Below are 11,499 nucleotides of genomic sequence, written 5' to 3'. Positions count from 1 at the left end.
GCAAATCAGTCCCAGGGGTCTTTTTAAATGTAGATTCTGATTGTGACCTGGGTCTGGCGGTGAGTCTGAGAGTCTACATTTCTAATGAACTCCCAGGCAATGCTGATGCCCCTGGTCCTTGGACCACCATGAGTATCCTGGGGTTAAGGGACTTCCTCAAGGTCCCCAGGGAGTTCATGGCAGAGTCAATGGCAAGTCTATGCCCCTGAACCACACCATGGTCCTGAAGCAGAATGGCTCCCTGGGTCTTGCTGAAACACCCAAGGTGTAGCTGAGGCTTCCTGATAAAGTTCAGAACTTCTCTCCCAGGAAGCTGGGTTGCAGAACCAGACTCTTGCTAGAATAAAGTAAGATGCTTCATTCAGAAGGCACTTGTGAACATGCCTACTGGTAACGTAGGAACCTAGTAACACCTCTGGAGTAACAGCTTCTGCACAGGAAGCCAACACACAGGCATCCAGCCCCCACACAAGCACAGAATCAAGTCTACACACACTTCATCTGTGCCCACGACACGAGCAGGCCAGGACAGCCCCATATGTGCACCTCATTCAGATGCTCCACCCTCTTCTCCACCCATAAGGCCCTCCGAGTTCACCCTTGAGGCCCACTGCACCCTTGAACTCACCCAGGACACACCCAAGCCTGCTTTGTGCCAAATTTCAGGAATGAGGCTTCCCTGCAGACAGCCTGCTAGATCTCTGCAGAATGTGGGAATGCTGACTGCTCCTCAGGTTTCCCATGGGGGTCACTGACGGGTAGATTCTGACTCCTGAGCCACATCCCCTCATCCCAGGCATGCATCTGATTCCTCAGATCATCAGGGATTCCCACCTTTAGCATAGAAACTCACTGTCCCACCTTGGAGGTGGCTGATGTGGACTTGGGCTGAACTTCTATTGCGGTAGGTCACCCTGTAGATGCAAGTGCATGCTCCACTCTGCAGTTTGGGGGTCATCAAAACAGACTCATCGGGAAATGGGGGCCAAAGCTCCAAGGGTTGGAAAGCCTCTCCTGCTATGTACATTCTTGACATTGTAATGTCTTAAACTCATCAGTCCCCAGAGCCTCCCCAGACTTGAATGGCAGAGCTAGGATCATAGGATGGATTGGGCTCAACTCATGAAATGGGGTGTGTGCATGGAGTGGGGAGTCAGGTTCTCAAGACAGCTTTGACAGGTGAGGGAGGGAGCTGGATTATGGGCCCTTCCACAGCCAGGTCTCCGGGAAGAGTGTCAGAGAAAACTGTGGCATTGATAGCCTCTACTCCAACACAGAAAGAGAGCGAGGAAGGCCCAGGGTTTGAAGAAGGCAGGTGTGGGGCAAGGCTGGGGAAAGGCCTTCTCTTGCAGTTAAACTGGTGCGTGAATTGAAGCAGTGCCTCCTGTGGGGATGTGGATCTGAGGATTCCATGGCCTCCACTCTACCGAGGGGAAGAACGGACTGAGGCTGTAAAGAACAGGAACAACAGGCTTGTCTGCTCTCTTCTCCCACGCTACACCTTGCTGTCTGTCCTCAGGACTCAGATGCAGGGCAAGGGAGTGAGACACAGGAAGATGCAGGCAGACTCCAGCCCCAGGGGAAACGCCACTTACTTAGTCTCTTCAGAGATGAGTACTTGCTGGGGTGGGCCTTCACCGCAGACTCGTAGGACGGGGGCAGGTGGGCCAAGTTCTGGAAGGAGCGGGAGAAGGAGAGGTCATAGGGCTCAGTGGCCGATGTCAGGATGTTGTTCATCCGAGGCTTCTCTGCAAAAGAAGGGAGGGGTCATCGTGTTAGTGAGGACAAAGACTGGGGCAGGCGGGAGGGAAGAAGCATCCGAGTTCCAGCTCTCGTCCCCATCCTGTTCCCTGGCCCCCTGTGCTAGGACACAGGTGGTGCTGGTGACTCAGTTTCTTTCATGCTCAGCTCCATTGGCCAGCAAGCCTGGGGGCAGGTGCTATTTAGCTGCACTGGCCATGATGGGCCATGAGACCCTTCCTTGATGGCAAACTCTTTCTTCCAGTACATCACTGAGCTGTCTGGTGAAAATGAAAGCCTGATGGAGCTGAGGGAGGGTCATAAAATCATCTATTTCAGGTTGAAAGTTCTATCCCTTCCCTAATTGCTTTAGGCAGACTAGCTCTCAGGCTCAGAAAAATCTGAGTTAGAAGGAGAGGAGTAACCAATCTTGTCTACCTAGCCATAGGATTGGGTCCAAGACCCAGCTACACTGAGACTCCAACCCACACTGTCCGTAAGGTTATTTCACCTCTCATACCACCCCTTCAACCTTTGGCTTCTCCAAGCCCTGCACCTGACAAGCCACTGTGAGCTACAAAGTCATTTCCTCTTATTCCAACTCCTTCCTCTGAAGTCCCCTTAGCCATCTCTGTGCTGCTGGAGGGAAGAATGTAGGCAGAATGCCTAGCACATCATCCCCTTTTCTCCCTCCATCCCTCGAGATAGAGTCTTGAGATAAGAAAGTCTGAAGAGAAAGAAAGGATAGTTGTTCAACGCCAGACCTGGGGAGAAGAAGTAAGGAAGACGTGGAAGAAAAGACCAAAGAGAGACGAGGTGAATGATTAATGAGGTGAATGAGCTGGGCTGGGCTCTGGGGGCCAGATTAAGAAGGGAGTTGGGGCTGAGGGAGAGGAGATGCAGGTATGGGTGAGGGAGTGGCCGTGATGATGGGGGACATAAAGGAATGAAGATCCACGGCAGGAAGACAAGCATGCCTTGGTGCTTGGCTGACCTGAGGCACAGCAAGAAGCCAACAGATATTGCTGAGGAAACAATGGTACCATTCCCAGAAATGGGGCAGCTGAGTGGCTCTCCCATCGTCCCTCCATCCTCTTAGTTTGGGACACCCAAAAAAGGGCAGGCTCTAGCTTTAGACAAATGTATCAGAGGACTGTGGCTCCCCATGCCTCTTGGCCAAAAGAGTGCTGTGAACTATGAGACAAGGAGAAGCACTCCTAGGCTTAGTCCAAGGGCAACCTCAATACAGGGAATGCCTTGCTTCTCTATCCATTCCTGCCTTCACTGGTCCCCCACCACCACTGGGGATGGAGCCAGGGGAGCCCAGCCAGTGAGCTGGTGTTCATGCCAGCTCGGTACATATGTGAGGGGGTGGGGGACACTCTACCTCCGTGAGCCATCAGAACATGCTGTACAGAAAAGCCTGTCTGGCATGGATGGGGACAGATGCCAGGAAGTAAAGTAGGCAGGAAGTTGGGAGCACTGCTACCCAGAGCTGGGTCAGAGCCGCAGCCCTGTAGCTCTTGTTTCCACACTTTGGGCCATGCTGGGGAAGAGTGAACGTCCCTCTGCTTGTTGGCATCAGACTCCCACTGAGGGCAGCACTCAGCTCACCCCCTTCCAAAGGCAACATTTCTGGATGTTCTTACTTCTCACTGTTCTCCAAAACATACCACTGAGCCAAGGCTGGCTTCCTGTCTCCACCACATCTGCCCCTGCCCCCTTGCTCATGCTCTCTCTCCTATTGCAATGCCCTTTCTTACTCTTCCTCTGTCCAGATTCTCCTTTCCCTCAAGACTCGTTGCTGTGACAGTGTCACATCTCTTCAGCCTGGAGTGCTATCTGGTCCTCAAGCCCCTGTTGCTCTGCTAGTCAGTACCACCCCGTTTAGTGTCTATGTGGCCTCTCGTCATTTGACCGGAGCTGGTCTTGTTGATCTCCAAAGATGGCAATCTCCTTAAGACCACAAGTCTTGCTTCCCAGTTTTTCTGATGCCTTCATAGTGCTTGACCCCAAGTAAGGATCCAATTAATGTTCGTTGGCTAATCAAGTAGACACAGGCCACCTCCTCTCTTGATAGTCGTTCTGCCAGCTCCTGGGAAAAGTGAAACATCCAAGGAAGGAATACAGAGGAAACCCTGCTTCCACTAGGCTGTGAGCTGTTCACGGGCAGGGACCCAGTCTCAGCTTCCCTCATCTCTCCACACCAGGTGGAAAAGAAAATAGGAAGAGGAGGAGGGAAGAATGGTTCCTCCTTTTGTATTCAGGAGGCTGTGCTTGTGTTGGCTTCTCCCGGGGAAACCAGCTCATAGTTGTTCTTTCAGAATGTTCCTGAGTGAGCGCAGTGCTCCTCGCTTGCCTTTTCTGGCTTCTCTTCCTGCTGCTGCTTCATCACCACGGGCTTCCCCCAGGCTCTCTGCTTCTGCCTTCTGCTTTTCTCTTTCAGCCTTCTTGCACAGATTGCCCTTACTCCCAGGGCTTCTGTTACTGCTCCCAAAGCATAACTTACATCTTCAGCTGCCATCTCCCTCCAGACTTCATGTCTGCATTTCTAACTGCCTGTTGAGTGATTTTTCTTGCAAATCCTTTTGTTATATGTGACTCTAGGTGACCAGATCCAAACTCACCATCAACAGCTCCATCCCCAGGACACTGGCTGCTTTCCTGATTTCTTAGAGTGTGCTAATAAGACCCTTCATTCTTCTAATGGATCATGGCTCTCCATCTTACTCATAATCGACTCTTATCAGCCATATTCAGTTAGTAACTGAGTCCTCCCAATTCTTTCTCCAAAATGGTTCATATCTGAACCCCTCTCTCTATGCTCACTGTCAGCATCACCACTTCTATCAGTTTCTTTTAACTCATCTCTGATTTCTCCCAGTTCTAATTCTTCTTAGACCTCTCAGCCTGAAATGTCTTATTAAACTGTTGCCTTCATCTCATATTTCTACCAGGAGCCTAGCACTGGAGGGGAACATCAAAATAGTCCACTTTTTTTCTCTGAATTATAATGCTGAAGCAGAGCGTAATCTGATGTGAGCGTGGTGGGTCTCTCTGCCAGATGAACTGCAGAATTTATCTTTGTTTTGAGCTTCTCTCTCACTAAACTTTAATGACGTTTCCACTCTTTCACAGCAAAGAGAGAAGAATGACTGATGGTTCACAATTTACATGACTGTCTAATGTGCTATCACGTTTTGAGCATGTACCAAAAATATTTTCCCACTGCAGTTCCAAATGTTAAGTTACGATCGGGGTGGGGAGGCTGTAAAAACCTAAGGGAAGATCGTGGTTTTGTAACACTTTGGCACTATTCTGACATAACTGTCGTCTGCAACTTTCAGTTTCTGCCCCTGCTTAGAGGCTAACGCACAAATTATTCAGTTTGGTTTTGAGTTTTATCACATCGTAATTAGTTTGGGGAAGACTGATACAGTTTTCTACATCTCATATCATTCCTAAATGGTACCGCAAGTAGCCTTGGGAGAAGGAGAGTGTTCACTCTTTGCTGTGGACATGGAATTTATGGCTGCAAGAAGTGATCTAGCTTGCAGGTGAAATGGGTTAGGAAAGGGGCTTACTCTTCCCCTTTCATGGTGGAAGATCACTCTGTAATCAAAGACAGACACTCAGGGGACAATGGTCTACAAGTGAGAGTGAGGCATGGTGGCCCTGGAGTGGGGAGGCACCTGGCTCCTTACATCTCCTTTGCTTCAGTGAGCCAGTGCCCAGATGTTTGATGCCCTGATAGGCATCAGTAGTTAGGGTAGAGCCACTTTGAATGAGGATGGAATGCAGAACACTCTCAGTCATCTCTCACCATGTGTAGGGGTCTGGGTGGCGCTGCTTAAAATCGGATGGTTATACTGATGATCACCTGAAAATCACAGAAAAGAAATTTTTAAAGAAGAGTTCAGAAATTCCATGGTCTCTCCAACACAGCAGCACCTCTCTTGACCTCTGCTGTGCTTCTCCGAGGCAAAGGAAACACTTCTAAAATGCCTGGGTCTTTGGATGCCCTAGAAACATGAAGGGCAGGACCCTTCCTCTGCTGTTTGTGTCTCTCTCCTTCTGCATCAGAGCTTCCTCCATTACCATGGTGACCCACCCACATCCGTGGATCTGGCTGACCAGCAGTAGAGGCTTTTTGGGGGTAGAGGTGGGTGGAGGAGAAAAGGATGGAGAGTAGGGGGCCTTTGGCAAATATACATACGTAGGGTAGAGGATTGAGCAAAAGAATGAGATCTTTTGTTGGGGAAGGGGGTTAGCCAGGAAGAGGATGCTCTAACTTAAGGTGCTTACACCTTATGGAGCTCTGATTTGTCCCGGGTCTTTATACACAGGTGTCTGGGTGCATCCTGCGATGTGACAAGCTGTCTTGAACTGTCTACTACCTGGGATCTGGAGTCCTGGGTTCTAGGCTCTGTCCTGCCTATAAGTGACACAACCCAATATTTCCAAACCATTTGTTTTAATTAACAATGCAAAAAGTCCACCTAGATTGAACAAGCCACAAAATTAATAGTCATACTTGCTAAAGCCAGGAGTTCAAGGCATTCTAAGGGCTTCTAAAACTGAATGAAGATTTGGCTTACCACTAAAGCACAGTTCAACATTGTATTATTGCTTCAATTCAACGTGTTTTTTTTTTGTTGTTTTTTTTTTTGGTGCATGCATCTAATTTCAACTAAAGCAAGGGAAAGAGGAGGCAAGAGGTCTTAGCTTTAACTTATCTAAACCATGGGTCACAGCCCTGCCATCCTCTCAGGGCTAGATCTGCTTTCATTCCCTACCCTTGGCACTATACATGTTGGCTACTCATTCTCGAGCTCCTTCACTAGATCCCCTTTTCTATTCTATTCTCTGAATACCACTGCTCCATAAGGCTTAGGTGTCTTCACAAAGACTTGGGCCTTACCTTCTTGCCCAAATTGATAAGTCTCAAGTCTATACCCCTAGCATGAGGTCCGTCTCATCCGCAGGGTTAGACTTTAAACTGCTTATGGATATCCCGGTGAAATGCCTGCTCTTAGTCCAAACCATTAAGTCCCAAAGTGAGCTCATCATTTTATTCACCAGTGCTCAAGCGCTGTCCATGGTGCTAATGTTCCGTGGGCTCACCATTTCCCTCCCTTCATCCTCCATATCCAGTGAGTCCCCAAATCCTGTTCCTGTGACCATCCCCTAAATCTAGGCCCATAGTATATCTTTTTGTCCAGGTTTCTCTTAGCTCGAGTCTCAGGCCATTTCCAAGACAAATCATCCCGTGTACTCACTCTAACCAGACAAAATTTCCCATACCAATGGAATTATTATATCATTCTTTTGATTTAAACCAGGGTCTTTCAATAGTCATGGACACTATCCAGTGAGATGTGGGTTTGGGTAGTAAGCCAGCATTTCTCACATGAAGATATTCTCCCTTCCCAAAACAGAATATTAAGTTATATCCAGGGAAAAACCATTTGCCAAACACTGAATCAGTTCAACCCCAGACTGTATTTAAGCCAGAAGAGGGAATCCAGAAAGAGAGGTAAAGGGAAGATAGATTTGTTCTGCCTGTCTTCCAGAGACAAGGAGAAAACCAGTTTCATTGCTTTTGGTTGTTTTTGTTATTTTTTTGGTTTATTTGTTTTTAAGCAATATGGCGGCGTCAAATAAACAGTTGCAGGAAATGGGAGAACCCAGGTTAAATGGTGGAGAGTGGCAATTAGAGATAAAGACTTCTCATCTTCCATTTCAGAATCTAGGTGTCACCAGGAAAGGGAGATGACTCCGGTTCACTTAATAATTCTTGGTAACCAGTTGTGCTCCAGGCTCTGTGCTAAACACATTCACATACATTTTTTAAACTAATCCTCACAATGATTTTCATGTGAATAATATATATTATTGGCCTACCAGTTTCCAGAGACTGTAAAAAAAAAAATCTTCAATATCTCATTTGAAGCAGTTCTTTTTTTTTTTTTTCCAGGTGACTTTACAAACAGGATAAATGTCTTGAATTTAGTTATTTTGTTTACAAGTGCAGTGCTTTTCCTTTTGTTTGAATCTCACTTCAGATGTTTTGCTAACGTTTGATTTTTTCCTACATTGGCATTAAGGGAAAAAATGTAAAGTAGAGAAATGGAAATTAAAAGTCCTAAAATAACCATTGTGACACTTTGCTATTTTCTTTGTCTCCCTCCCCCATAAATTACTACGTATATGTTTACATACACACACACACATGCACATGTGATATTGCAGTGAATAACCATTTGTATTTCTCATTTTGCACGAGTGAGACTCAGAGTACAATACTTAACATGGAGAAAAATATGGTAATTTGATCCTCACACTTGCACAAAATAACAAATGCATGAGAAACAACCTAAATTTTCATACATATATGCACATATACACACAGATAAATATGTGTAGTTTCCACATATGTAAGTAAGCATATACTGCTTTTAATCTGTTTCCTTTATACTTAATGGATGATGCATCTTGAATATATTTTCATGTTTTAAAATAGTCTTTTATATGATTTCAGAGTCCTTTCTATAGAATAGTCTATTGTATGCTTCCAAATATAGTTTAAGCATAATGTTTATTTATGTATATAAACATTCCCCTATTAACCTATTAATGTGTATTTAGATTGTTTAAAAATTCAATGAATTTACACCAAACAACCTTGAACAAACTTTTTCTCCATGTCTTATTTCTTTAGGCAAATAACTAAAAGCAGCGTTTCTTGGTCAGTACACTGCCAGTTGCCAGGTGATGTGATGAATTGGATTAATGGATTTCCTCATACTGAACTATTCATCTATCCCTAGGAAGTATCTTATTTGATTTTTGTGTCTTATTCTTTCATTACAACACTGGATTCCATTTGCATACATTTTATTTGATTCCTATGTATTCAGAAAGAAAATTTGCATTTTTGTGTGCTAACATGTCAGGATTTTGTATCAAGATAAGGATGTTGTATAAGTGCCTAGGGTTCACTTTTCTGGATGCCTTGAAACTATTAACAGAGCACCTGAGATATCTGTTCTTTGGAAGTTTAAAGGAAGGCAATGATAAAAATGCCTGGTATCTTTTGGGGAGTCCTTCTGTTTGTGCTGTGGTAGAGGCTTGGCTCGTTATTTCGCTGCCTGCACAACAGCTTGGGGAGATGGATGCTGTTATCCTCAGCAGTTTAGCGTCAAGGAAACTGAGGTTTGAAGAGGTTGAGTAATTTGCCCAACAGGGGAAGCTGGGATGCAAATCCAGGCAGGCTGGCACTAGAACCCACATCCGTAACCGTTCTGTACACGGCCTCTTGTGCTTGGCAGCATTTCCCTTGCATACTGATTCATTCACATTTTCTGATTCTAAATTCAGTTCGTAATTTCTATTTTTCTTAAATCCATTGAACATTGAAAACTTTATTAGCTTAAAACTGTAGCATTTCCTAAAAAAAAAACAAAACCCTCTCTATATGAAATTATATTCCTTTGCTCATTCTTAATGTTCTGGGTTAATATTTTCTGGATTAGCAATTTATTCACATTATTTTTCTTTTTCAAAGAACTACCTCTTTTCCCCTAGATGTTTTGTATTTACATTTAAGTCCATGATCCATTTAGAGTTCCTTTCTACATAAGGTGTGAGGCTTGCGTTGAGGGTTTGTTGTTATTTGGTTTTTGTTTGCAGATCAGATGTTCAATTGCTTCAGCATCATATTTGGAAAAGGTTCTCTTTACATACCAGTTCTTTTTTTCCCCTTCAAATCATTATTTTATGCTTTTGGATTTGCTAAATGCTGCCTCCTAGTTTTCTCTGGTTTGGTTTGTTATCGTTTGCTGATTTTTGAGCTGGAATCTTTAGTCCACTTCTTTTTACTCTTTTCTGTCAATAACATAAGGTCTTAAGCTCTGCATTTGTCTCTGGCGCTATCCCACGAGTGTGATATGCAATATTCTTATTGCTGTTAAGTCCTAAATGATCTGTAATTACAGCCTTGATTTCCTCTCTGACCCAAGATTTCTTTAGCAGAGTGTTGTTAAATTTCAAAGTGTTTGGGTTTGTTGGTTTGAACTTTCGCCATTAATTTTCTGTTTTATTGTATTGTGGTCAGGGAACAGGGCCTGTACAATTTCTGCTTTTTGGAATTTATTGAGATTTCCTTTGTGGGCTAACATAGGATCAATTTTTGTGAATGTTTCATGAGTATGTAGAGAAAAGGTATATTTTCTTCTTGTAGAGTATGACATTGGCATATATCTATTAAATTAGACATATGAAATGCATTATTCAGTTCCTCTCTACCCTAATTCATTCTTTGCCTACTTAATCTGTCAGAGACTGAGGGAGGTGGATCCAGGTCTCCCGCTACTGTTGGGTTCCTGTCATTTTCTCTTTCTATTTGTTATAGAATTGGTTTTATATATTTCATAGTTACCTTATTCAGCATAAAAACCTCATGGTGCTTATGTTTTCTTTGTGGCTTGTATCCTTTATCAACATCAAATAACCCTTTCTGTCTTATTTAATGCCTTTTTTTTTTGCCTTTAAGTCCTCTTGATCTGATATTTATATTGCCAACCCAGCTTTCTCTTTGTTTGCATTTGCCTGATAAGCTTCACCTATCCTTTTATATCTAAACTTTCTGTGCCATGTTGTTTTATGCTTGTCTCTTGACAAGAACATAACAATTTTAAGAACATTTACCTATGTAATTCGGCACATCCTGGGTTGCCTTGATAGCTAACAGTTGCCTCCTGCTCAGAAGACTGTCCTGCCTCCTACGGTATAGGAAACTGTCCTCCTATCTCCCTGTTACAGTTGTGTGTATGTGATATGACCCCACTCCCCTCTACCCAGCTCAAATTCCAGCTCATGGTTGGCTTGACCAGGTGTGACTACCTCACTGGTCAAATACCTGGGCCAACTAGAGCTCCTTCTCCAGAAATTAGGAGCCATTAAAAGAGAGAGATTTGGTCTCTCTGCATGGCTGGCCCCATGACATGTAAACTAGGTAGCCATGGCTAGTCTTGTAGACTTGTAAGAGAGAAGGTCAGTCTTTAGGGACTGTGGCACATTATATCTTACCACATGTTCTCCCCAAATCTTCCCATTTCCCCTATTAGATAGAATATCTTCTCCTTAAAACTGGAGGGCCTTTGTGACTGCCTCAGTGAGCACCGTGCCACAGAAGTAATACTGTGTGCCTTCCACAGCTAGGTTGCCAAAGGTCATAAGGGGTTCACCTGGTTCTCTCTCTTTCAGCACACTCAAACTTGAATCCCAGCCACCATACCATAAGGAAGCCCAGGCCACATGCAAAGGCTGCGTCTAAGGGCTGACAGCTCCAGCTAAGGTAACCATAAACCACCAGCATCAACTGCTAGACACGTGAGTGAGCAAGACTTCAGATGATTCCAGCCCCCAGGCTTGTAGCTGCCCAAGTTAACACAGGTGGATCGGAGACAAGCTATACCCACTGAGCCTTGCCCAGATTGGAGATTTATAAGCAAAATAAATGTTGCCATTATTGGATGGTTTTCAAAAATAAAAATTTTTGGTTTGAGATCATTGTAGACTCACATGCAACTATAAGAAACCATACAGGTATCTTGTAGCCATAGCCAGTTTCCCGAGTGGTAACATTTTGCAAAACTACAGTACTGTATCAAAACCGGAATACTGACATTGATACAGTCAAGGTACAGAACATCTCCATCACTAGGCCGATTCCTCACATTGCCCTTTTAAAGCCAC

At 44.6% G+C, this 11,499-nt stretch overlaps 1 protein-coding gene across 2 annotated transcripts in view; it reads right to left on the bottom strand.

Annotated features, from left to right (window-relative positions):
* SHISA6 (shisa family member 6) overlaps positions 1 to 11,499 on the bottom strand; it is a 231,736-nt gene that overhangs the window by 5,829 nt on the left and 214,408 nt on the right. The window contains exons 4-5 of one of the 2 annotated variants that reach the window (XM_031467604.2): positions 5,564 to 5,620; positions 1,596 to 1,748 (exon numbers count right to left, since the gene is read on the bottom strand). In XM_031467604.2, the coding sequence (XP_031323464.2) occupies positions 1,596 to 1,748; positions 5,564 to 5,620 (210 nt within the window). The remainder of the gene's footprint in view (positions 1 to 1,595; positions 1,749 to 5,563; positions 5,621 to 11,499) is intronic. The other variant, XM_064495270.1, reaches the window with a different exon arrangement.

This window comes from Camelus dromedarius, chromosome 16 (assembly GCF_036321535.1).
Source record: "Camelus dromedarius isolate mCamDro1 chromosome 16, mCamDro1.pat, whole genome shotgun sequence".
In the NCBI taxonomy this organism is placed as follows: Eukaryota; Metazoa; Chordata; class Mammalia; order Artiodactyla; family Camelidae; genus Camelus; species Camelus dromedarius.
This window is presented reverse-complemented; position numbering and strand designations above follow the sequence as displayed.